Source organism: Oryctolagus cuniculus, chromosome 20 (assembly GCF_051225735.1).
Source record: "Oryctolagus cuniculus isolate XC-2025 breed Fujian yellow rabbit chromosome 20, ASM5122573v1, whole genome shotgun sequence".
NCBI lineage: Eukaryota > Metazoa > Chordata > Mammalia > Lagomorpha > Leporidae > Oryctolagus > Oryctolagus cuniculus.
In genome coordinates, this window is record NC_142886.1 from 11,764,404 (window position 1) to 11,791,920 (window position 27,517).

At 41.3% G+C, this 27,517-nt stretch overlaps 1 protein-coding gene across 7 annotated transcripts in view; it reads left to right on the forward strand.

Annotated features, from left to right (window-relative positions):
• The window catches only part of KCNH5 (potassium voltage-gated channel subfamily H member 5), a 439,958-nt gene that overhangs the window by 64,596 nt on the left and 347,845 nt on the right, over positions 1 to 27,517 (forward strand). For all 7 annotated transcript variants that reach the window (XM_017349345.4, XM_089322688.1, XM_089322689.1 and 4 more), the window contains 2 exons: positions 4,669 to 4,784; positions 20,243 to 20,635. In XM_017349345.4, coding sequence (XP_017204834.2) covers positions 4,669 to 4,784; positions 20,243 to 20,635 — 509 coding nt within the window. The remainder of the gene's footprint in view (positions 1 to 4,668; positions 4,785 to 20,242; positions 20,636 to 27,517) is intronic.

Below are 27,517 nucleotides of genomic sequence, written 5' to 3' on the forward strand. Positions count from 1 at the left end.
GAGGAGCAGATACTTCTCTGAGATTATGAGGTGCAGGCAGGAGCCAGGTTGATCTAGAGATGTGGGGTGGTGGAGGGGCGAGGAGGGAGGTTGAAGGCCGCTGTGTTTCTTGTGGCTTCTATTTCACTCGCTAAAGAGTTTGGAAAGGTGTGTGCTGAGAGTGAGGAGAGAGGAGTTGTACAGATGTCTTGAGAGACAAACGTGTTAACGTTCAGAACCTGGGACTGCAAGGCGGCCCTGGCCAGAGACAAATAAAAAGATTACTGAGCAGCTCAGGGAGCTCGTCTCTGGGCACTCCCATCGATTTAAAGGTGAAATAAAATATTCCTTGGCTTTGCGTGGTTCTTCATCTTCTAGGGCATTTTGATAACAAAACTCGTAAATAGTTACTCAATTTGAGAACTCTCTTGGCTTTGATTTCTAGGGAGAAAAAAAATCTTTCCTTGTCTTTCTTCCTAAATTCCTTTCTTCTGGTTTGTCTGAGCCAGTTCCACATTTGGTATCATCCTCCTCCACCCCCTCCCTTTTTTTCCTGCTAGCAGTTCCCCAGTGTCTCTCTGAAGGCAGGGTGATAATTCTCAACACTTCCAGCATTACTTTCCCTGCTCTCCACTGCCACACCATTTCTAACTTCTCCAACTCAAAGCCCTCTGTCACACCATGAGTGATGCTAACAGCTGCTAAAAGCTGAGCAAATTTCCTTGTGTTCTGATTTTGATTGTGTATACTACAGATGTTGTGTTTTTTTCTTTCCTAAGTTCCTGACTCATGTCTTCATTCATTCAACAGAAATGTATCTAATACTCCACTATGTGCCAGTCATAGTACTAGCCATTCAGGAATAGCAAGAGTAAGATTGAACACCTAAAATTCATGTCATGCATCCTTTTCATCTATTTTAAGTAATCAAACTCCTAATATGCTGATTGAAAACAATTTTAGAATGATTCATTAACATTACCTTTCTCTTTCAGTTGTTTAATCAATGATAGTCCTGTTTTTACGCAAGAAGAAAAATGTATATGTTTTCTTTTCAGTGCTTAAATGTTTTTCTTCCTTTAGAACACTAGAAAAAGGTAAAGGGATGGAGTATTCTTTGGTCATACTGATTTCTTCTGTAAAACAAGATGTTCACATACACAGGTACACTTGAATAAGCTCTTTTGTGTATTTAATTTAGGAACACCTGCTTCCTCATTAGGAGACCCAGTAGTTTGTGCTCACAGGGCTGCAGATAGAAGAGCAGAGAGCCACAGTAGGCTTTCCTTATTGTATTTCTCCTCCACCATACATTTAACTTCCCTGCATGATGCTATGGAATGAAAGAACATGTGCCATTTGGTGCTTGTATTCTTCTATGCATCAGTGAATTTATTCAATATCTTCTTTTTTGTGTGTTTTTCAAAATTTTTTTGGGTGAACTTTTTTTGGAATGAAATAATCTTCTTTTGTAGTCTGACTGAGGTGTATGAAGGGGTACAATGTCACCTGTCTTAAAATATGAGCTTGAGTAAGTCAAAGACTGACCTGGATACTACCAAAAATAGTCACTGAGATTATAATATTCAATTGATGTAAGGAATAAAACTAATTACCAGGTAATATCTCAGTACACTCTGGCTGATATAGTTACTGTCACCTGAAGACAACCTCGTTCTCTTTACCCCCCAAAACCAAACCAAACCCAAGCTCAAAGATAATAAAAAAATTGAAGCTTACTTCTAAGTATGATTTTAAAGTGACAAATAAACATATTTTTTTTAAGTTGATGTATGGCCTATTTTATACATGGCCATGTATCAATTGCTGATCTGTACAGTGTTAATGAGAGTGACTGATATTTTGATCAACAGTTACATCAGTGTTGTTCATCTGCATGAGGTGTGTGTCCTGTGGTTTGAATGTGCAGAGGAGGGTACTTCTCTTTTATGGATGGGTCAAAGGAAAATCTGGAAAGAGATAATGTCTGACATTAAAGTGAGTTAGCCAGATAGTTTGGGGAGGAAAAGGATATTGAACCAGGTTATTGAGTATAACCTATAAAAACATGGAAACAAGAAATGTAGGGTATGCAAAGAATTCCTGGTAGATTAAGTTTTAACTTGAATTTATTCTTCATTTAATGTGCTATTGGTTTTGATAAGGCTGCAATACAGAGAGTGTGTGAGAAAGTGGCAGGAGATGGATGCAGAACAAGTCTTTGGGAGTCAGAAGCCACTTGACCTATATACCAAAATATACCAGTCTAATGTTATCCTGGAGGCCTTTGGATTGTTGTTAAAATGGTTGAAATAGACAATGGGTATTGTCAGATTATGCTTTAAAAAGAGCATTGTCAGTGAATGTGTCTTTAAAATGCTGCAATCTCAAATGAAAAATGATGTATTGTCTGACATAATAGGATTGGAGTGAGAAGCTTCGATTTGAGACATTTATTGATAAGCCGTAATCTATAAAGCTTGGAAGTGATTGGATATGTGATTGGATATATATGAAATCATGAAAGAAGGGTAGTGAATTTCCAATTTGGGCAGTTGGAAATATCATGAGCCTGTTCTCTAAGACCAAGTGCAATGTTAGGGGTGGGCAGGAAAAAGATGATGATGACATCAATTTTGGACATGTTGAATGATTATAGAAATATTAGTAAGAGGTGGCCAGTGGTTAATTAACACATGGGTGTGGGGCTCAGAAGAAAGGTGTAGGTAAGGATAAAGATTGCAGTTGGGATTTTTGTGTTGATGTTGAGTTTTAAGTGTGAGTCGCTGGGCGCCATGGCTCAACAGGTTAATCCTCGCCTGCGGCGCCAGCACCCCGGGTTCTAGTCCCGGTCAGGGCACTGGATTCTGTCCCAGTTGCCCCTCTTCCAGGCCAGCTCTCTGTTGTGGCCAGGGAGTGCAGTGGAGGATGGCCCAAGTCCTTGGGCCCTGCACCCGCATGGGAGACCAGGAGAAGCACCTGGCTCCTGGTTTCGGATCAGTGCGGTGAGCCGGCCGCAGCGGCCATTGGAGGGTGAACCAACGGCAAAGGAAGACCTTTCTCTCTGTCTCTCTCTCTCTCACTGTCCACTCTGCCTGTCAAAAAAAAAAAAAAAAGTGTGAGTCGCTGGCATACCAGGTGTCTCTCTTCTGCAGGACATTGCACAGGGTAATCCCTAGGGTTGAAAACAATTCCTGATGCCTGAGATGTTTTAGTCACTGGAATGAGGTCAATTGATGAGGAAGAAATAAGGACCAGTTTGCCCTTTTCTCCTACTTCAGTTATTGAATACATAGAGGAAGCTGAATTGGTGGGGCGACACAAAGCTCAAATGAAGTTAGAATCAGATTGAAGAGTAGTAGCAAAGAATGATTTTACCAGCATCATGGTTGGCGTATTTCCAGGAGTTATTCCTTTATATTTCATCACACTGTCTGGAATTTAATAATTTGCATTAGAGTTACTTTTTTTGTACCAGGAGGAGTTTTTCATTTTTACGAAATTGTTTGTGACTACCCTAGCAAAAGATAATGCTGGAAAAGTTATGAAATAGTTTTAATGAGATCTCTAATGGATCAGAGCTTCTGAGATAGCCAGATAAAGTATAATTTGGATGGGACCAGAGTATGGTTGGTTTTATTCTGTTTACTCACATCTCACTGAAAGTTCTTTGAAATCAATGATTTTAATAATGACAGTTTGAGGTCCTAGAAAAAAATTTCTTTTCCTTTAAATTTACAGTTAATTTCTTCAGGCATTACTGCTCTTCCAGAAAACATTTTCAAGAATTCCATGTATGCCAAAAACAGTTTTTAGATCTCACTATAGTTGCTAATGAAAGAGAAGTATTTTGCTGTGTTCTAAGGAAGATAGAAGTGTGTGATATGAACCATAATATGTGAGATTTGTTGAAACTTGCTTTATTCAGTTATGTATACCTAACTTCACATAAACACAGTCGCCTATTTTTATTAGGGCAATGCTAGCTGCTATAACAAACTCCCAACTTTCCACGGTTTAAACAATGGGAGCATATTTCTTGCTCATAAAACAGTTCAGAAAAATAATCCTGGCTGGCAAATGGCTCTCTTCCATGCAGTGAATCAGTGCCTTTGCCACCTCTTGTGGGCCTTGTTATTTGCAGGCAGTTGGTAGAAGACTTGAGAGACTGTAAGTCGTGCTTTCTTCTCAAGTTGTGGCATGAAAGTGATACACATCACTTCTGCTAGCATCTACTCATAAAAACTAGGGATATGGACTACAGCTAGATGCAAGGAATGCGGGGACATGTATTCCTGGCTTGGCAGCTCTGTCCCAGTAAGAAACCCATGCAATGCAGTGGAAAGCACAGCATTTTGTGAACAGTTGGCTGCCTCTGCTACAGGTGACTGTATAAACATATGAGCAAAGAACAAAAGTCACACATAAAAATTGCTCTTTATTTTTATAGCCACACTTCAAATACGATGATGACTTTGTTGTATCTCAACAAATGCTCTAGATGAAAATTTTGCATTTGTTCTGAATGTTAAGTGTTTGCTGAGAAATTTTGCATATTAACAAGAATATTGGCTAGCATAATATTTAATTCTGTAGGTTTGCTGAGATATTTTGTGTATTGGCAAGAATGTTTGCTACCATGTTTCATTATATATGCAAAACTCAGGATTTTTTCCTCTTATTTTTAAGGTTGGACAAAATTTGCCCGATTGACACGGGCTTTGACAAATAGTCGGAGTGTTTTGCAGCAACTCACGCCAATGAATAAAACAGAGGTGGTCCACAAGCATTCAAGATTAGCTGAAGTAAGTCCAAGACTAACTTTGCTTCCGGCAGTGGTGGTGTTGCACATTCCATTCCAAAATTGATTCAATATAGATATTTATAGCTATTAATTATAAATAATTAGCTAGAAATTAATTGTTCCTCTGTCGAAATATAGAAATCCCCAACATTTCTTTTTATTCTGTCTATCTTTTGAAATGGGGATGTGGTGGTTGATATCCCAGGTGGCATGTGTACAGTGTGAAGTTTCAAATGAGATGGGAGGAGTTTGTCCACTCCTTCGTTTGGGTATGTAGCAAACACTGACACTTTGCTCTGTGCTTAGCACTGTGCAATGGATGTTACGGTGGGCAAGAAGTGGGCTCTGTCCTCAAGGAGCTAAAGATACAGCAGAGGAAACTGAGGGTAGAATCTGAGAGGTACAGGGTTGGGTATGGTGGGACAACATGCCGGGGTGCTCACCCAGGCCTGGGCCTCCAGAGAAGGCTGCCCGTGAGAGGATCTTGCAGGAACAATCTAAAGGCTATGTAAGTACAGAAGGGCTGGAAGTCATTCCCATCAGGGAGTCTGCAAGGATCTAGAGAGGACTTCAACTTCAGTGTGGTTGAGTCAGGTGGAGACAGAAGGCTGGGGTGGTGGATGGTGGGATGCTGGTGGTGGTTGTCTAGCGTGCCGGGAAGATGACATGATGAAATCTGGGCCTCAGAAAAGCCCCTAAAGGTAGATTGGTTCCGGTTGGCTTCTTTTAAAACCCCACGATTTTACTCTTATTTTTAAAAAAAGTTATATTTTATTTATTTGAAAGGCAGAGTAAGAAAGGAGAGCCAGAGAGAAAGAGATCTTCCATCTGCTGGTTCACTCCCCAGATGGCCTCACTGGCGTGAGCTGGACCAAGCTAAAGTTTGGAGCCCTGAACTCCATCCTGTCTTCCATGTAGGTGGCAGGAGTCCAAGTTCGTGGGCTGTCTTCTCCTGCTTTCCTGGGTGCATTAGTATTGGAAGCAGAGCAGCCAGGACTTGAACTGGTACTCTGGTATGGGATGTCACTGTTGCAGGTGCCAGCTTACCTCACTGTGCCACAATGATGGCCCCTTATTTGATGTGTTACAAAGCTTCATTTTAACATAGTTTTTGCTAGATTTCCAAAGACAGGCATGGGGAACATGCAGCCTGTGGGCTGTATAAGGCCTGTGAAATCATTAGATCTGGCCCTGCCAAGGCAACCTCAGGCAGGCCTTGAAATTCAACAAATCTATAGTGGGCTAGTGGATTTTTTTAAGTCAATGATTCTGTGTGACCCTCAAGTGATTTTATAAATATCCAAATGACCCTTGGCAGAAAAGGTTTCCCTACCCCTGGTCAATAGAATCCAAGGCACAAAAATGATTAAAATTCCTTTCTTGACCTAGTGTTCTGTGGAGAATGTGTAGGCAGGGAAGCCAGTATAGGCCTGGCAGCAAGTTAGCAACTATAGCCTGAAGCAAGGTAGTGATGGCTCAAGTGGACAGATTGCAGACTCCAAGATGGGATCAGCAGATTTATTTTCATTAAGGGAGATGGGGAGGTGGAGAGGAGAAAAGAGGAGAAGAGAGGAGAGGAGAGGGAAAAAGAGAAACTTGAGCTTGAGAGCTCTCCTAACTGCCTGTTCAGTTCCTATATGTGCAGTGGCCTGGGCTAGGCCAGGTGGAAGCTGGAAGCTGAGAACCCAATCCAGGGCTCCCATGTGGGTGGCAGGGTTCCGAATACCTGAGCCATCACGGGCTACCTCCCGGGTCTGCACTGGCAGGCAGCTGGAGTGGGGAGCTGAATGAGGCTGGGACTTGAACTCTGGCACTCCAGTATGAGGTCATGGTACTTGTTGTCCTAATGGGCATCTTAAGCCCTAGGCCAAACACCCTCCTCAGCATGTTCATGGTAGGCCACAGTTGCATGTACAATAAGGAGATGACTCAAGGACGGTTCTGTCGTATTTGGGTAGGAAAATGACAGATACAGTCACAGGAAAGGAAGGTGTGTGGGCATTGATCATGAATTCAGTTTTGGACATTTTTTTTCCCAAGTGTCTGATAGGAAATCCAAGTGGAGGTGCCTGCGTGGCAGTAGGATATATGGGTCTGGCACCCCAGAGGGACGTTTGGGTTTTGATATCACCCCTACAGATGTGGCTGTGAAAGTCAGGATGAGGCAGTGCACACCTCAGAGAGCGTGCCAAGACCAGAGAAACGGCCTGAGACTGGAAGTCCAGAGCGACGTTTCCTAACTTGTTTGCTAAACGCTAAATATGGTTTAGAAGGGGTTAGGAAATGAGTTGTGTTCCCTGAATTTGGAAGGCTCTGGAGGTTTTTTTAGAGCAGAGCTAACAAAGATGCTTGTTATGGTTTTCTGCTCTACATAGCACTGTTAGCTTGGGGAAATATTAAGTCTTTGATGTACAGACATGTTTTCAAAAAGCAAAAGAAGGCATTAGCATAACTAAATATTAAGTCATAATAATGCAATATTTTTTAAAAATGATATGCAATTAGCACAAGACTGAATGCAGCCAGTTAGGTATGGCTTCCTTTTCCAATCATACTTGTTTGGAAGTACTACCTGATTTTGCAGCTACTTTCTTTTCTTGTTTAAGTTATCCTATTCTTTCTAAAAATCAAGCTTAAGTGTAGTAGCTTATTTCTGTGACTCTTGGGTTTCATAGTCATGATTCCTTCTGGGTCCTCACTATATCTTACTCAGAGCTTTCTTTTCTCTGCTACATGCAGGGCAAAGACACTGTGTGTGTGTGTGTGTGTGTGTGTGTGTGTGTTGTGGGGGTTGCAGCATGGACACAGAGAGGAATATCCTCTATCTCAGCACCAGGAATGTTTTTTTTTGACAGGCAGAGTGGACAGTGAGAGAGAGAGACAGAGAGAAAGGTCTTCCTTTGCCATTGGTTCACCCCCCAATGGCTGCTGCGGCCGGCGCACCACGCTGATCCGATGGCAGGAGCCAGGTGCTTCTCCTGGTCTCCCATGGGGTGCAGGGCCCAAGGACTTGGGCCATCCTCCACTGCACTCCCTGGCCACAGCAGAGAGCTGGCCTGGAAGAGGGGCAACCGGGACAGAATCCGGCACCCTGACCGGGACTAGAACCTGGTGTGCCGGTGCCGCAAGGCGGAGGATTAGCCTAGTGAGCTGTGGTGCCGGCTAGGAATTTTTTTTTTTTTTTAATCTCATCATTCTTATTTTTGAGGAAGTTTCATTCCTGTTTTTTCCCAGCTGATTTTTTTTTTTTTGCTTTGCCTTTGGATTAATGTTAGTTTTAGTTTTATAAAGTATGTATTTATTTACTTGAGAGGGGAGAGAGAGAGAGCAAATGAGCTCCCATCTTCTGGTTTACTCACCAAATGCCCGTGACAGCGGGAGTTGGGCCAAGCCAAAGCCAGGAGCCAGGACTTGGTGTTTCACATGGGTAGTAGGAACCCACCACTTGAGCCGGACCTGCTGCTCCCGTTGTCTGCATTAGCAGGAGGCTGGAGTCAGGAGCAGAGCCGGGGCTAGAACCATCACTGCCAGATGCAATGTGGCCGGCCCACCTGGAGGCCTAACGGATGCGCCAAACATCTGCTTCCTGTTATTGTTTTTTCTGTCCATCATCAGTAATTCATAAACCTGAGCCCCGTACAGAACTGCTTTCTCTGGGGTTTTAGGCTGATTTCACAGAACCTGCAGTGACAAGGTTTTCAACAGAGATTTAGTCTGTGCTTGTGTGGTGCAGCATCTTGGATCTCCAGAAAGACACCCAAAGAAACACTGAGTTAGTACAAGTCGATCGTCCTTCCGCTTGTGCTCAAAGGCTTGTATAATTTGCTTGACACAGTATCTGCTTTTGCTGTGGAATTTCTGGTTCTTTCACTTTTTCCAAGACACATACATTTGATCTCAGTTCCACCTGATCCTCCAAATTTGGAGCAGATTCCCAGCTTCAAAGACTCCAGCTTCCACGTAAGCGGTCGCTTAATTTCTCATGAGCATTGACACTCTGCTACCCATGTTCAGCTTCCTCACTTTTGTGCAGGGTGGGGATACATGAACGCAGCCCCACACATCTGTGGCCCTGACTCCGTCAGAGTCAATGCCCTCAGAAATTCAGAGATGTTTCTGTGTTGGTACAGAAATGCATCAGAAAATAGGACTTCATTCTCCCTCCACCTAAGGTTTATTGCTAATGAAACTGCATCTCATATCAGAATGCCTGTGACTGAGTTCTACCAGTGCGCAACCTGGGTGACAGCAGATTTTGACTCAAGTACTGCCACCCCTCCTGGGAGTCCTGGATAGAGTTCCTGCTACTAGTTTTGGCCTGGCGCAGCCCCTGCTGTTGTGGACATTTAGTGAGCGAACCAGCAGATGGAAGATCTTGCTCTGTGTGTGTGTGGGGTGGGGGAGGGATGGAGGTGGGAGGGTAGGCTCTGCCTTTAAATAAAAAATAAACAGACTTTTGAGAAATCATTAAAAAAATAAAAAGATCAAAGCCGAAACCTTCACGTCCTTTCTTTGGGTTGTTGTTGCTGTCTTGGTTCCTCTCTCCCTTCCTCTCCTCCCCAGTCTCTTTCTCTGCCTCTTTTTTTTTTTTTTTTTTTTTTAACTTTTATTTAATGAATATACGTTTCCAAAGTACGAATAATGGATTACTATGGCTTCCCCCCCATACCGTCCCTCCCACCCACAACCCTCCCCTTTCCCACTCCCTCTCCCCTTCCATTCACATCAAGATTCATTTTCGATTATCTAATATACAGAAGATCAGCTTAGTATACATTAAGTAAGGATTTCAACAGTTTGCTCCCACACAGAAACATAAAGTGAAAAATAATAGATGATTTTTTTTAATGATGATGAAATCAGATCAGACCTATTGTCATGTTTAATCCCAGTGAGAGTCAAGTTGGGAGTTGATAGTTTCTATTCTTTTCTTTTTTTTTTTTTTTTTTACAGAGGATCAGTTTAGTATGCATTAAGTAAAGATTTCAACAGTTTGCACCCCCATAGAAACACAAAGTGAAATATATTATTTGAGTACTCGTTATAGCATTAAATCTCAATGCACAGCACATTAATGACAGAGATCCTACATGAGGAGTAAGTGCACAGTGACTCCTGTTGTTGACTTTACCAATTGACACTCCTGTCTATGGCATCAGTAATCTCCCTATGCTCCAGTCATGAGTTTCCAAGGCTATGGAAGCCCCTTGAGTTCTCCGACTCTTATCTTGTTTAGACAAGGTCATAGTCAAAGTGGAGGTTCTCTCCTCCCTTCAGAGAAAGGTACCTCCTTCTTTGAAGACCTGTTCTTTTCACTGAGATCTCACTCACAGAGATCTTTTGCCAGAGTGTCTTGGCTTTCCATGCCTGAAATACTCTCATGGGCTTTTCAGCCAGATCTGAATGCCTTTAGGGCTGATTCTGAGGCCAGAGTGCTATTTAGGGCATCTGCCATTCTATGAGTCTGCTGAGTATCTCACTTCCCATGTTGGATCACTCTCCCCTTTATTTATTCTATCGGTTAGTGTTAGCAGGTACTAGACTTGCTTATGTGCTCCCTTTGACTCTTAGTCCTTTCATTATGATCAATTGCGAACTGAAATTGATCACTTGGACTAGTGAGATGGCATTGGTACATGCCACCTTGATGGGATTAAATTGGAGTCCCCTGGTATGTTTCTAACTCTACCATTTGGGGCAAGTCAGCTTGAGCATGTCCCAAATTATATATCTCTTCCCTCTCTTATTCCTACACTTATGTTTAACAGGGATCACATTTCAGTTAAATTTCAACACTTAAGAATAACTGTGTATTAATTACAGAATTAAATCAGTCATATTAAGTAGAACAGACAAAAAAACTACTAAGAGGGATAATGTATTAAGTTGTTCATTAACAGTCAGGGCTATGCTGATCAAGTCACCGTTTCCCATAGTGTCCCTTTCACTTCAACAAGTTTCCTTTTTGGTGTTCAGTCAGTTGTCACCGATCAGGGAGAACATATGGTATTTGTCCCTTTGGGACTGGCTTATTTCACTCAGCATGATGTGTTCCAGATTCCTCCATTTTGTTGCAAATGACTGGATTTCGTTGTTTCTTACTGCGGTATAGTATTCTAAAGAGTACATATCCCATAATTTCTTTATCCAGTCTACCGTTGATGGGCATTTAGGTTGGTTCCAGGTCTTAGCTATTGTGAATTGAGCTGCAATAAACATTAGGCTGCAGACCGCTTTTTTGTTTGCCAATTTAAATTCCTTTGGGTAAATTCCAAGGAGTGGGATGGCTGGGTCGAATGGTAGGGTTATCTTCAGGTTTCTGAGGAATCTCCAGACTGATTTCCATAGTGGCTTGACCAGTTTGCATTCCCACCAACAGTGGGTTAGTGTCCCTTTTTCCCCACATCCTCGCCAGCATCTGTTGTTGGTAGATTTCTGAATGTGAGCCATTCTAACCGGGGTGAGGTGGAACCTCATTGTGGTTTTGATTTGCATTTCTCTGATTGCTAATGACCTTGAACATTTTTTCATGTGCCTGTTGGCCATTTGGATTTCCTCTTTTGAAAAATGTCTATTGAGGTCCTTGGCCCATCTCTTAATTGGGTTGTTGGTTTTGTTTTTGTGGAGTTTCTTGATCTCTTTGTAGATTCTGGTTATTAACCCTTTATCTGTTGCATAGTTTGCAAATATTTTTTCCCATTCTGTCGGTTGTCTCTTCACTCTCCTGACTGTTTCTTTTGCAGTACAGAAACTTCTCAATTTGATGCAATCCCAATAGTTAATTTTGGCTTTGACTGCCTGTGCCTCCCGGGTCTTTTCCAGAAACTCTTTGCCTGTGCCAATATCTTGAAGGGTTTCTCCAATGTTCTCTAGTAACTTGATGGTGTCAGGTCGTAGATTTAGGTCTTTAATCCATGTTGAGTGGATTTTTGTGTAAGGTGTAAGGTAGGGGTCTTGCTTCATGATTCTGCACGTGGAAATCCAATTTTCCCAGCACCATTTATTGAATAGACTGTCCTTGCTCAAGGAATTAGTTTTAGATCCTTGATCAAATATAAGTTGGCTGTAGATGTTTGGGTTGATTTCTGGTATTTCAATTCTGTTCCATTGGTCTATCCTTCTGTTTCTGTACCAGTACCATGCTGTTTTGATTACAACTGCCCTGTAGTATGTCCTGAAATCTGGTATTGTGATGCCTCCGGCTTTGTTTTTGTTGTACAAGATTGCTTTAGCTATTCGAGGTCTCTTGTGCCTCCATATAAATTTCAGCACCAATTTTTCCAGATCTGAGAAGAAGGTCTTCGGTATCTTGATTGGTATTGCATTGAATCTATAAATTGCTTTTGGGAGAATGGACATTTTGATGATATTGATTCTTCCAATCCATGAGCATGGAAGATTTTTCCATTTCTTGGTATCCTCTTCTATTTCTTTCTTTAAGGTTTTGTAATTTTCATCGTAGAGATCTTTAACGTCCTTGGTTAAGTTTATTCCAAGGTATTTGATTGTTTTTGTAGCTATTGTGAATGGGATTGATCTTAGAATTTCTTCCTCAGCCATGGCATTGTCTGTGTATACAAAGGCTGTTGATTTTTGTGCATTGATTTTATACCCTGCTACTTTGCCAAACTCTTCTATGAGTTCCAATAGTCTCTTGGTAGAGTTCTTTGGGTCCCCTAAATAAAGAATCATGTCATCTGCAAAGAGGGATAGTTTGAGTTCTTCCTTCCCAATTTGTATCCCTTTAATTTCTTTTTCTTGCCTAATAGCTCTGGCTAGAACCTCCAGAACTATATTGAATAGCAGTGGTGAGAGTGGACATCCCTGTCTGGTCCCAGATCTCAGTGGAAATGCTTCCAACTTTTCCCCATTCAATAGAATGTTGGCTGTGGGTTTTTCATAGATTGCTTTGATTGTATTGAGGAATGTTCCTTCCAAACCCAGTTTGCTTAGAGTTTTCATCATGAACGGGTGTTGTATTTTATCAAATGCTTTCTCGGCATCTATTGAGAGAATCATATGGTTTTTCTTCTGCAGTCTGTTAATGTGGTGTATCACATTGATTGTCTTGCGCACATTAAACCATCCCTGCATACCAGGGATAAATCCCACTTGGTCTGGGTGGATGATCTTTCTGATGTGTTGTTGCATTCTATTGGCGAGAATTTTATTGAGGATTTTTGCATCTATGTTCATCAGGGATATTGGTCTGTAATTCTCTTTCAGTGCTGCATCTTTTCCCGGCTTAGGAATTAAGGTGATGCTGGCTTCATAGAAAGAATTTGGGAGGATTCCCTCTTCTTCAATTGTTCTGAATAGTTTGAGAAGAATTGGAGTTAGTTCTTCTTTAAATGTCTGGTAGAATTCAGCAGTGAATCCATCTGGTCCTGGGCTTTTCTTTGTTGGGAGGGCCTTTATTACTGTTTCAATTTCTGTCTCAGTTATGGGTCTGTTTAGGTTTTCGATGTCTTCCTGGTTCAATTTAGGTAGGTTGCATGTGTCCAGGAATCTATCCATTTCTGATAGGTTTCCCTGTTTGCTGGCGTACAAGTCCTTGTAGTAATTTCTGATGATTCTTTTTATTTCTGTGGTGTCTGTTGTTACATTTCCTTTTTCATCTCTGATTTTATTGATTTGGGTCTTTTCTCTTCTTTTTTTAGTTAGTTGGGCCAATGGGGTGTCAATTTTGTTTATTTTTTCAAAAAACCAGCTCCTCGTTTGGCTGATTTTTTGTAATGTTTTTCTTGATTCAATCCTGTTGATTTCTTCTCTGATTTTAATTATTTCTCTTCTCCTACTAGATTTGGGTCTGGTTTGCTGTAGGTTTTCTAGATCCTTGAGGTGAATAGAAAGCTCATCTATTTGGTGCCTTTCCAATTTCTTGATGTAGGCACCTATTGATATAAACTTTCCTCTTAACACTGCTTTTGCTGCGTCCCATAAGTTTTGGTATGTTGTGCTGTTATCCTCATTTACTTCCAGAAAGTTTTTGATTTCTCTTTTGATTTCTTCTATGACCCATTGTTCATTCAGGAGCATGTTGTTCAATCTCCATGTGTTTGCGTATGCTCTAGGGATTCCTGAGTTGTTCATTTCCAACTTCATTCCTTTATGGTCTGAGAAGCTGCATGGTATGATTCTAATTCTTTTGAATTTGCTGAGACTTGCTTTATGGCCTAGTATGTGGTCAATCCTAGAGAAGGTTCCATGTACTGCTGAGAAGAATGTATAATCTTTAGCTGTAGGATTGAAAGTTCTGTATATATCTGTTAGATCCATTTGGGCTATAGTGTCGTTTAAATCTACTGTATCCTTGTTGATCTTCTGTCCTATTGATCTGTCTATTTCTGAGAGTGGAGTATTGAAGTCCCCCAGTACTATTGTATTGGGGTCTAAGTCTCCCTTTAAGTCCGTTAACAAATCTTTTAGATAAACCGGTGCCCTGTAGTTAGGTGCATATACATTGATAATTGTTATATCTTCCTGTTGAATTGATCCCTTAATCATTATGTAGTGTCCCTCTTTGTCTCTCTTAATGGTTTTTGTGGTAAAGTTTATGGTGTCTGATATTAAGATGGCTACGCCTGCTCTTTTTTCATTTCTGTTGGCATGGTATATCTTTTTCCAGCCTTTCACTTTCAGTCTGTATGGATCTTTGTTGGAAAGATGTGTTTCTTGTAAGCAGCAAATAGATGGGTTTTGTTTTTTAACCCAATCAGCCAAACGGTGTCTTTTAACTGGACAGTTCAGGCCATTCACGTTCAATGTGACTAATGATAAGTGGTAACTTTGCCCTGCCATTTGCCAAAGATAAGTTCTAATATATGCTTTGAATTCCCTGTGATCTTTAGCTGTGAGCTTTCCTTCCTTGGTTTCCTTCCTTTACCTTCTTTCATATTGATGACCGTGTTTCTTTGTTTCTGTGTGTAACACATCTTTAAGCATCTTTTGCAGGGCTGGACGAGTGGCAACAAATTCTTTCAATTTCTGTTTGTTATGAAAAGTCTTTATTTCACCTTCATTCACAAATGAGAGCTTGGCAGGATATAATATTCTGGGCTGGCAGTTGTTCTCTCTTAGTACCTGGGCTATATCTTGCCATTCCCTCCTAGCTTGTAGAGTTTCTGATGAGAAGTCAGCTGTGAGTCTGATTGGAGATCCTCTGAGAGTAATCTGACGTTTCTCTCTTGCACATTTTAGGATCTTTTCTTTATGTTTCACTGTGGAGAGTTTAATTACAACGTGCCGTGGTGAGGGTCTCTTTTGGTCGTGTTTATTAGGGGTTCTGTGAGCTTCCTGTACTAGGATTTCTCTGTCCTTCTCCAAACCTGGGAAATTTTCTGCTAATATCTCACTAAAAAGGCCTTCTAATCCTTTCTCCCTCTCCATGCCTTCAGGAACTCCTAGAACCCGAATGTTGGGTTTTTTAATAGTATCCTGAAGATTCCCGACAATATGTTTTAGATTCCTAATTTCCTCTTCTTTTCTTTGGTCTGACTGTATCCTTTCCTGTTCTCTGTCTTCTAAGTCCGATATTCTCTCTTCTGCTTCTCCCATTCTGTTTGTAAGGCTCTCTATTGTGTTTTTCATTTGATCTATTGAATTCTTCACTTCAGTCACTATCCCAGTTTCCTGTTGTACTAGTTGTTTCGTTTCATTTTGATTCCTCCTTAATATTTCATTTTCACGAGAGAGATTTTCTATCTTGTCCATTAAGGATTTCTGTAGTTCAAGAATTTGTTTTTGAGAACTTCTTAATGTTCTTATCAATTTTTTGAGATCTGCTTCTTGCATTTCTTCTATGTCATCATCCTCATAATCTTGAATTGGGGTGTCTTTTTCATTTGAGGGCTTCATGGTGACTTCCTTGTTTTTATTACCTTGGTTTTTGCGTTTGTTATTTGTCATATTGGAGATATTTGGTTTCTTCACTGTGGTGCTTTTTCTTGTTATACTACGACTCTAGATTAAGTGGACTATCTGTTTTTGAGGGAGCCTTAGGGCTTGAGATGGGTGTGGCCTGAGAGCTCTGTTTGGTGTGCCTAAGGTGACACTCCCAGGTTAGGCGTGGTAAACCTCTCTCTCTCTCTCTCTCTCTCTCTCTTTTTTTTTTTTTTGATTCAACAGGGAAGTTATTCTGCACAGCTGAACAAAGTTGGAGGTAGTTAGCAGGCGAATGATATACCCACAGGAGCCAGAGATCAGAAGCTCTTTCCCAAGGACCACACAGGGAATCTGTTCGGCCCTTAGAGTGGGCTCAAATTCTCCTTCAGTCTCCCACTGGGTTGCCAAAGTTACAGAATTGTAGCGTCTCTGGAGAGTGCTCACGTGAATTCCGTGAGTTCTCTCCCCCACCGTCTCTTTTTTCACAGTCTCAGTTCAGTAGCACCATAAATTTACTAAGTCCTAATCTCCTGTTAATTCACCCCACCCAGAGTCAGGTTTTACTGCTAGGCTCAGGGCCGGTGCAGACCTGAGGTCGCTCTGCTTATGACGTATGTCCAAGATGGCGCCTGCTCTTTGTCTTGCTCGCCCTTGAGAGGTGAGCGGAGAGAGAGAAACCCGTGTCCATACCAGTCACCTTTTTTTTTTCCCCCTCTCTCTCTTCCAGTTAGCTTGGTGAAGTCCCCCCCGCCCCGGGGGTCGTTCCCTCTAGTCTCCTCTCTCCGCTTGCCTGCCGGTGTCTCGGGTTATTGAGGTTCGGCTCACCTCGCGTTCCAGCGCTGGTGTGTTGAGTCTGCCGCTGATGTCCCGAACTGTGGGCTCCCACGCTCTCCACGCAGGTCTGCTCCCCTTCCAGCGCCGATGTGTGGACTCACTCGGAGCCCTGGACTTCCCAAGTCTCCCCGCTGTTGCACTCCCCTTCGAGCACTTGCGGGCAGACCCTGCAGCTTGCGCAGCTCAGTCCCGGTGCTCGGCTTCCGCGGCTCAGTCCCGCGGCTCGGTCCTGCGGTTCGGCTTTCGCGCGCGGTGGGCGACCTTGTTCTCCCAGTAGGTCCTCCGATTCACGCCCACTGGATCCAGAAGAGTTTTGTCTGCAATATTTTCCTGGTTCTTTTTTCTGAGGCTACCGTAACTCCCCTTTTATTAAACTAAATTTTCCCGGACTATCGGTGCGCGCCCTCACTATTCCGCCATCTTCTCTCTGCCTCTTTTCCTCCTTCTCATCTAACACTTCCGCAGTGCTTGTCCTGCACATGTCACTCTGAAGACCTGCGTCATGAATGGATAAAGGAAAGCAATACAAGGGTCTGACCTTGGCTGTGCACTCTACTCACCTGGAAAGGTTTCAGAAATATCGATTTTCTAAGAATCCACCCAAGAACAATTTAAGCATTCTCTAGGGGGTTGGTGAAATATATGTGTGTAGTACTCAGCTGTAAAAAAAAAAAAAAAAGAAATCTTGTCTTTTGCAACCAAATGGATGTAACTGGAAACCATAGTAGTTAGTGAAATAATCCAGTACCCAAAAGACAGATATCATATGTTTTTTCGGATCTAGGGTAGCTAATAGATACCTGAAAAGTAAACTGAACATTTTGAGTTTAGATGACTGTTTAGAGCCCTTGTCTCTGCTGTTGAGGACAGTGTTTTTTCCTTCATACTGTTTGTTGAACTCTTTTCTTATTATAGGGTTCACCTTACAGTCATTAAGTGAACTGAAAATAGATCTTTGTGAAAATTGAGGGCAGGAATAGGAGAAGGAGGAGAAAGAGCATGAGTAGGAGGGAGGGTAGGGTGAGAAGTAGCATTATGTTCCTATATCTGTACATATGAAATACATGAAACTTGTATAACTTAAATAGAATAAAAAAAAGCTTCCCAGTTGATTCAAGTGTAGTCAGATGTAAGGAATTTGAACTCAGGTATAAGGAATTTTGATCCATCCCATCTCTCAAGGAGAGGCCTCCTATGATGCCAGGGTACTGAGCAGAGTTGGCTTGCCCATTAGCACAACAGGCACAGTGTCTAGGGCCTACAACATGTCTCAGTTTCTATTTAAAGCAGAAGAAAAAAATTAACTAGGGGGTAAAAAATTTGAATATTTGATAGTAATATATTTACCTTTGTGGCAGTGATGTCATAGAATATAATTTTTATATTTTAAATGGGTAAATGTGGTCCAAGAAGGCAAGAAGACCTCAGGCCCACAGAGGTGGTGATACAGTCTGGTAGTGTCCGACAGCCAGTGCTTCCTGCTACCCAGCACCCTGACTTTGTTTCCAGAAGGAATTCAGGAGCAAGTTAGAGAATAACAAATAGAGGGCAGCAAGTGTTTAACTGAGGAAGCATAGATGCACACTCCACAGAGAGTAGGGCCTATTGGGAGCGGGTTGGCCTGGTCTCTGAATTGTGTTTTAAATTTATGGGTTGTTTAAGGAAAGGGAAGGTGCATTCAAATAAGGGGGAGATACATTCAAATAAGGGGGAGGTACATTCAAATAAGGGGAGATAAATTCAAATAAGGGGGAGGTACATTTTAGTAAGGTGGAGGAATATTCATGGTTCTTCTGGGAAGGCGGTGGGAATTTCTCAGAATGTCGCTGCTGCCCCTTCTCTCTCCCTGTATGGTCCAATTTTTCCTCTTTTGGTGGCTGTTAGGTGTGTGATTTAGCATGCTACTGTATTACAATGAGCGTGTAACAAGCCTCAGGTCAATCTAGGTCAGCCTTGATCCCCTAAACTGAGCTGGGTTGAGGCAAGGCACCTGTTTATCTTCAGAGCATGGGGAACCAAAACCATGTCCTGCAGGGGATCATGGGGACTGTTTTTTCTAGGGGGCTCAACTGCTTTCCTGGCTTCCCAGTCTCACGGGCTCTGAGTTTCTGATTTTCCAAGTTTGATTTCTTTGTCCTGAAACCATGGGCTTGTAGATACAGGTAGTAAAATATCAACACTGAATATGAAAAAATTTCACATTGAACAAAGCAGTTGAAAGGTGAAAGAGAAACCATGGTTCTGTATGATTCTGCATGTATATCAATAGGTCCCAGCATGGAGCTTACACTCCTGGATAATTTCTTGCAAAGTAATTTAAGACTTTATGGAAAAATGTCTTGGGAACTGATAATGTGGACAAATACTTAAAATATGCTAAGCAAACAGCCTTTATAACTTCTAAACTAGGAATAATTATAATTCACAATTAATGAGACTGCCTGCAACATTTTTCACACTAAAAATAGTAATAACGGTTTTCACATATTTAGTTTTCAGTTGTATAAATTCCTTTTTCTCCCTAGAAACTCTTTATTTAAGGAATACAAACTTCATGCATTTCATAAATACAACTTGAGGAACATAGTAGTTGCATAAATTCTTTGTATGAAAGAAACTTAAATATTTTCCCCAAGTTTCAAATGATACTAGTAGATTTATTTTGCTGTGTGGCATGTAGCTCAGAGTTATATGCTAATGAGTATTTTGTTTATATCTTTTCCTGCTTGCAAATGTTTACAGCCTTTATGATTTTCTGATTTTGACTTTCTGACTGCTGCCTCCCCTTGGTGACACTAACACTGAGTAATTGGTTGCGTAGGATTGGCAAAGCTGTTATTTAACACACTCCACCTTACCAAACCCTTTACCACGTCTGTTGTCCTGAGCTTTGATGATGATGTGGAGTAAATGTCTTTGATCTGTTCTTCGCAATTTCCAGATTTCAGATTGCAGAAGACAATGCTAAGACCTGTGTATATTACCTTTTCCTAGGGGTACTTAAACCTCTGCTTGGGCTGTCATCTCATTTTTCTCTCTCTCTCAGACTTTAATGGGACCTAATCAGAGTGAGTTCCTACACCTTTGCACTGAACACTTTCCATTTGTGAAATAGCTATAGAGAAGCAAACTTGAGTGTTTAGCTTTTGTCTTTCCTAAAGTGAATTGGCATCTGGGTTGGGCACGCAAATAATCGTTAAGTCCTCCTTTAAGGGAGAAAAGGGAAAAGCAGGCTCTAACATTTACACTCCTACCCTGCTGGGCCACGCGTCAGCAGCCTTGCTGAGCGTCACACACCAGCAAGCCCAGTAACAACAGGGGTCTGAGGTTCCCCTAGGTCAGCAGGATCCCAGGTGTGTTTCCTGAGGTGCCAAAGACGTGTGAACATTGAATTGTGAGTGAAGACACCCAGGAGGCGTTTGAGTCCGGGCTGGCTCTCAGAACTAGTGCAGCAGGAACTCCCAGAAGAGGGCTCCAGCTGTGCTATGCGGCAGAGTTGGCCACCAGAGAGCAGTCGGATGGAACAGCAGGTAGACCAGCTTTGGTAGCATGGTGGGACTTGCAGTGACTTCTTGGAATGAGCGCTGGGACCACGTGGGAGAAGAGGTTGACCCAAGTAGGAAGCATGACTGCCCTGAAACCATGATCAAGAGGGTGTGTGTGACCACTGGGAAGTTTGAATCTATTAGTAACCGTGCAAGGATGACCAAGTCATTTACCTGCATATTTTCTTCGTTTTAGGTTCTTCAGCTGGGCTCAGACATCCTTCCTCAGTATAAACAAGAAGCGCCAAAGACGCCACCGCACATCATTTTACACTACTGTGCTTTTAAAACCACTTGGGACTGGGTGATTTTAATTCTTACCTTTTACACCGCCATCATGGTTCCTTACAACGTTTCTTTCAAAACGAAGCAGAACAACATAGCCTGGCTGGTGCTGGACAGCGTGGTGGACGTGATTTTCCTGGTTGACATTGTTTTAAATTTTCACACGACTTTTGTGGGGCCTGGAGGAGAGGTCATTTCTGACCCCAAACTCATAAGGATGAACTATCTGAAAACGTGGTTTGTGATCGATCTGCTCTCCTGTTTACCTTATGACATCATCAATGCCTTCGAAAATGTAGATGAGGTAGGATTTTTGGTTTTGATTTTTGGGGTATCGTGGATCGTATGTTTTGAGAACAGCAGGATAAAAGAATTCCACCAATAATGCACACTTCTTTTTAGCTACCAGTTTCGGTCTTCACCTTACTAAACCTTTGCCATACGTGATCATATTTGATTTTCATGCTTTTTCTTGGTCTTGATTTCTGGTTGAAAATGCTGATTACTAGTAAAGCAGCTGTGGATAAAGGAGAAAAAGTAGCCGCATTTAGGGTCAAACATAGTGGCTCCCACTTATCCACAGAGCATATATTCCAAGGCCCCTAGTGGATTCCTGAGACTGTATCAAAGAAAATTGTATTTTATATATGTAGGGTGGATATAACTATGTTCTATACTATACATGCATACGTATGATAAAGTTCAATTTAAAAGTTAAGCAGAGTAGGAAATAAACAAGAACTAATCATAAAGTAGAGTCATTACAGTAATATACTATACAACTTGTGTGAATGGGCTGTCTCTCTCTGGAAAGAATCAAGACAAATATTTTCAGACCACAATTGACCAGGGGTTCCTAAAACCCAGGAGCGAGAAACTGTGGCTAGAGGAGGACCGCTGTGCGGTTCACGAACCAGGAAACAGATGTAGGGATGAGGGAGTAAATGCGTTTTTGTGGAAGAGCGGGGGCATTTTAAAAGTGCATCTGTAGATCTTCCGCTTCTTCGAGTCTAGATATGTGTGTTAGCAGTGCTGTTAGTAGCAAAAAAGGAAGGAAACGTTTATGAGGGAGCAATTACTGAACTTTTACAGTTTTTGTTTCTTCCTTCCTGGGTAGAAACTATGTTGGATGCACGTGATGTTGCTCTGCTTCAAGCTCCTGCTCCTTCCATGTTACTTGTGCAAGTAGAAATTCCTAAAATGTGTCATACTGTAAAAGACCACTTTATGCACAGCTTGTTAGCATTGTGTTTTAAAAAGACTTATTTATTTTTATTTGAAAGTCATAGCTACAGACAGGTTAAGGGAGAAAGAGAGAGAGAGAGAGAGAGAAAGAGAGAGAGAGAAATCTTCCATCCACTGGTTCGCTCCCCAGGCAGCTGCAACAGCCAGGGCTGAGTCAGACCAAAGCCAGGAGCCAGGAGTTTCATTCAGGTCTCCCGTGTGGGTGGCAGGGGCCCAAACATTTGGACCATTTTCTGCTGCTTTTCCCAGGCCATTAGCAGGAAGCTGTATTGGAAGTGGAGCAGCCGGGACAGGAACAGTCGCCTATATGGGATGCTGGCTCCACAGGTGGAGTTACCCACTACCCCACAATGCTGGCCCCAGCTTCTTAGCATTCTAACTTAATAGAACATGAGTTATAAGTTGCTACAGTAAACTAGTAAGATGCAGCTAAAAATCAAAATGAATGACTAATATATATATATGAGTCAGAATAGAATTGTATGTATTATAAAAATGTGTTCCTAATGATAATGTTACTGACTAAATTTTCTTAAGGATTCTGTTGTGGTAGATTGCATTGTGTTTTTTAAAATAATTTTATTATTGAACATTTCCGATTAATTAATACTTACACATTTTTCTGTGGTACAGTGCAACACTTTGACACATACACATAGTATAAGCTGATTAGGCCAGGCCATTGTAGCCTTTCTGTTTTCTTTTCTCTGCTTTGTTTTTGATGCCAATCAGCCCCTTTCTTCCAGTTCTTTATACAGTGTATAATACAGCATTGTGAACTGTAGCCACAGCCCTGTGCTGGCGACCACTAGAACTTGAACTTCTCTTTGACTGTCTCTGGGTACCTGTTATCACATTCCTCTTTCCAGACTCTCGCAATCACTGTTTTAAGTTCAGCTCTCATCACATCATTACACTGTTTTTGTTCCTGTTGTTAACCCTCCTTGCGCTGAGAGAGAGAGTTTGAACTTCCTCAGTGACTTTGTTTCACTAAGTTTCTATCATCAACTGTAATGCTAATCAACTATAGTGGTATTAAAAATGATTCCCTGCAAAGTTAAGTGTAGAACTTGCATTTTGATAGTGTTCACGTAATTATTACCTTGAAACTTGTGAGAAAAACACGATTGTTGTAACTCTCTTCCTAATTATAGATTCTACTCACATCAAGCTTTTAAAGGTACATTTATTTCTCTCAAGTACACCCTTTGGAGAGGGCTAATGGGAGTTAATTTTGAAAATGCTCATCTTATGAAGGAAGAAATAATAAGCAGCATTTACATATCACCAGCTACATGGATTATTACACTCATGCCCTGAGACTGTTTACTTAGAACACAGACCTGAATATTTTAATAGAATTAATCACTCAACATGTGGGATCTCAAAAAAGTTTATCTCAGAGAAGTGGAGAGAGTTGTGATTGCCAGGTGCTGGGGGAGAACTGGGAAGATGTGGGTCCAAGAACACAAAATTTCAGTTAGACCAGAGGGAGAAGTTCAGGAGACCCATTGTACAGCATGATGACTACAGTCCACAAGACTGTACTATTCAGAATCATCGAGAGAGTGGTTATAAGAGAGTGGAGATATGCTCTTACACAAAAACACGAGGTAACACACTTGTTAACTAGGTAGATGGATTCATTCCACAGCAAATATATACTACTAAACATCATGTTGTACACAGTAAGTACATACAATGCTATCACCCAAAAACCCAAAAAACAACAAATGCTGGTGAAGATGTGGGGAAAAAAGTACCTTAATCCACTGTTGGTGGGAATGTAAACTGGTACAATCACTGTGGAAGGCAGTGTGAAGATTCCTCAGAAATCTGAAAATAGATCTACCATATGACCCAGCCATCCCACTCCTGGGAATTTACCCAAGGGAAATGAAATCAGCATATGGAAGAGTTATCTGTACCCTTGTGTTCACTGCAGCCCAATTCACAATGGCTAAGATATGGAATCAACCCAATGTCAATCAGCTGATGAGTAGATAAAGAAAATGTGGTATATGTACATGCTATGAAACACTATTCAGCCCTAAAAAATAATGAAATCCTATCTTTTGCAACAAAATGGATGCAACTGGAAACCATTATACTTGGTGAAATTAGCCAGTCCCTAAAAGACAAATATCATATGTTTTCTGTGATTTGTGGCAGTTATACAGAAGATAAAAATGTATGGGAATGAAATGGATATGTTGTGATATGACTGTTGCTTTTAGCCCTTGTTTGTATTCCTGTGGAACTGTGGTCTCCTTACTTTTTCCTGGGTAGTGGTGAATTAAGCCTGTGATTATAGGAGTTGAAATTGTGTCTTTGCAAAAATTTAATAAAAAAGAAGGAAGGAAAGAGAGGGATGAAGGAGAGGGGTGGGGCGGGAGGGAAGATTGGCTATCATTTTAGAACAGTACCTATGAAATACATGAAATCTATTCACTTTGTATTAATGAAATTAAAACAAATCATCAAAAGATTAGCTAAATCCATAGAAAATCATTACATTACATAATTCCAAATGTACTTATGAGTATAAATATATAATTTTAAGATACGCTAATATATTATTTTAAAAGATTTTCATCCTCACTCATATGAAAGAAAATACTAAAGTAAGACTACCTTGAAACACCATTTTAGTCATCATTTTGTAAAGGTAGAAACTGTTAAACTCTTGGCTGGTGTGTAAGGAGGCTAAGGTGATGGACCACTCGGGTCTCCCTTCACAAATAGCTGCCGTGACGGCACAGGCTAGGGTGTCCCGGTCCAGCTCCTGGTCTGGAGAAGCCGCTGGTTGTTGGCATCTCCTTGGAACCTAGCATTCAGCGCTATCTCTTTGGTAGCTTGACGTTGGACTTAGTAGGAGTATTAACATCACAGAGAGTAGCCAATACCACAAATCAAGAGCTATTTTTAGAAAACAGTCAGCTTTCTGTAGAGTCAGTTGTTACTCGTTTGCCAGCAAACCGCTGAGGCTGAGCGCAGCCGACCAAGGCATTTGCTCCCCTGTGGCAGCTCACACGCTGAAGCCACGTTTCCCCCGTGCCCCGGCTGCTCCCAGCCAGTGACTGGGTGTGGTGGATCTCCAGTGATTAGTCTGCTCCCACTACTTTGCTTTGGGACTCCACATTGGCTGTGTTGAGGCCTGAGTTCCTGCTCTCACTCACCTCTTCCTTCCCTTCGGCACAGGTGTCAGACTTTCACTGTGTGCTGCAGGCTCACCTGGTTTCCCTCCGCCTCCCTTAAATTTCCCAGACCTTCATCGCAGTAAATTTTCTGCACAAATAATCCCCAGTTGGCCTCTGAACTGATAAAGCGCAATGTGAGGCTGGGCACTGAGACACTGGAATGACTTATTTTTTTTTTTAAAAAGAGCAGACCCTAGAAGCAACCACTTCAAAGTGTTCAGGGAATTGAATTTTTTGGTTATTTGCTTCCAGGCTACCAAATGATGAGATTATATTCCTTCCCGCCTGGTTTTTCAGGTTTAGGCTTTGTTTTTAACTTCTCACTGTGGAAGATGAGATTCTAGTCCCATTTTCTACCTGCTCTCATTATAGCCATGCGCCGGTTTTATCACTTTATTCTTACAGTGTAGGTTTATCATCCTTTAGTTTTAATAAATGTTAGGCATTTACATGGTTATGATCTTAATGGATGAACCTTGCCATGTACTAAGAATACTTTTCTTTGTTTGCACTTTCTATTTCCTCAGGAGTTGATAGATGTTTGTCATTTGCTTAGTTTTCTCCGTACTTATCGCTAATTCAGCCACTAAGCTCTCTGCCAATTATCTAGACCTGCATTCATTGCATAGATGGAAGAGAGACCGTTTTAATATCATTTCCTTAAACAGACTTCTCTTCACGCCGCCCTCACACTTGGTGGATAGTTTGATGGGCTGTCGTATTCTAGATAGAGATCGTTTTCTATCGACATTTTGGAAGATGGAGTTCTGTTGCACTCTGCCTTCCAGTAATTTTGTTCCAGATACTTGACGCCGGTGTGGTTTCTAATCCTTTATGCATGTGTCCTGTTTTCTCTTTCCAGAAGTTTCATACATCTCTGTCCCAGGGCCCTGAACTTTCCCAACAATACGCCTTAGTGTGGGTGCATTTGTTGTTTTTTATGGGTACCAACGAGGTGGCCTTGTTCAGTCTGGGCATGAAAGCATGTCTTCTGCCTTGATTTTTTAGAAATGATAATTTTTCCCACCCCTCTCTACTTTTTCCTACATTTATCTCTTTCTAAAACTCCTTTTATTAACATATTGTACATACTAAATAATCCTTTAATTTGCTTAATTTTTTTCTTTCCTGTTTTCAGCTCTTTTATTATTTTGCTACATTTTCTGAGAGATTTCTTCAATATTATCTTCTAATTTATTTGTCGCTAATAATGCTTTTTAGCTTAAGGTCTATTTTGCTAGATACTAATAAAGTTAAATTAAGTAAGTATATTCAGTATGTACTTGCACATTTCTATCTTTCAGTTTAGATTCTGAGAGTCTCTTTAAAAGGACGAGTTTAATCTGTTATATTTATTGTGATTAAATACATCTTGATTAACTTAGGGCATCTGCTTTTTCATTTTTAAATGCTTTTTTTTTTTTTTTTTTTTTTTTTTGACAGGCAGAGTGGACAGTGAGAGAGAGACAGAGAGAGAAAGGTCTTCCTTTGCCGTTGGTTCACCCTCCAATGGCCGCCGCTGCAGCCGGCGCACCGCGCTGATCCTGGCAGGAGCCAGGAGCCAGGTGCTTTTCCTGGTCTCCCATGGGGTGCAGGGCCCAAGCACCTGGGCCATCCTCCACTGCACTCCCTGGCCATAGCAGAGAGCTGGCCTGGAAGAGGGGCAACCGGGACAGAATCCGGCGCCCCAACCGGGACTAGAACCCGGTGTGCTGGCGCCGCAAGGTGGAGGATTAGCCTATTGAGCCACGGCGCCGGCCCTTTAAATGCTTTTTAAAAATTTTTTACTTTTTTCTTTTCTTTTTGTTTCTTCTGTTCTTTATTTATTGAGCTTTTGTTTAATCCCCTGGATTCTTTCCACAATTTTGGAGGTTTTTCAGTTAGTTGGTTACTCTTAGGTTTTTAACACCAGTGTTTTATTTAACAAATTCCAAAAACTTGCCAAGTATCTAACTTTCTCCTTAATAGTTCAAGGACCTCTGTTCATCTTCCATCTTTTAGGTGATTATTGTCTTGTTTTGTTTTGTTTCCACATTGTTTTGAATGTTAGCTTTTAATTATGCCATTGTTCTTTTATTTAATTGCTAGTGCATATTTAGATTGATGCACATGGTTGTCAGTTTCTTTGCTGATTCTGTTTTATGAATTCCTTGCCTGCTTTCTGGTTTTGTTCCTCTAGATTGGCTCTTTATTATCCATCATTTAACATCCGTCTTTCTGGAGCATACCTCTTTCAGGAAGCCTTCCTGAATTAGTCACAAGCAGCTCCAATTTCTATCTTAATCATATTTCATCTTCACTCATGTACATGTGTTATTATGGCTAGAATGATTTTTCTTTAGTTGCATTATTATTATTATTAAAAGCATTATTGCTATTGTTGAATGATCTGGAGTCTTACATCTTATTTGTCATATATATTTTTAGTGAGACTTTGGGTGGCTACTCTTACTCTGTGTCCATATTGTAGAAAAAGGGAAGGAATGATTATTATTTTATCAGAAGGTGGTAATAAAGAATGAACAAAGAAAGATGCACTAATGAATTTTGCTTGTAGAATTCTGCAATTGGGATATTATCTTATTTTTTAATATTTTTTTTTTAAATTTATTTGACAGATAGAGTAAGATAGAGAGAGAGAGAGAGAAAGGTCTTCCTTCTGTTGGTTCACTCCCAATTGGCTGCTATGGCCAGAGCTGCGCCGATCCGAAGCCAGGAGCCAGGCGCTTCCTCCTGGTCTC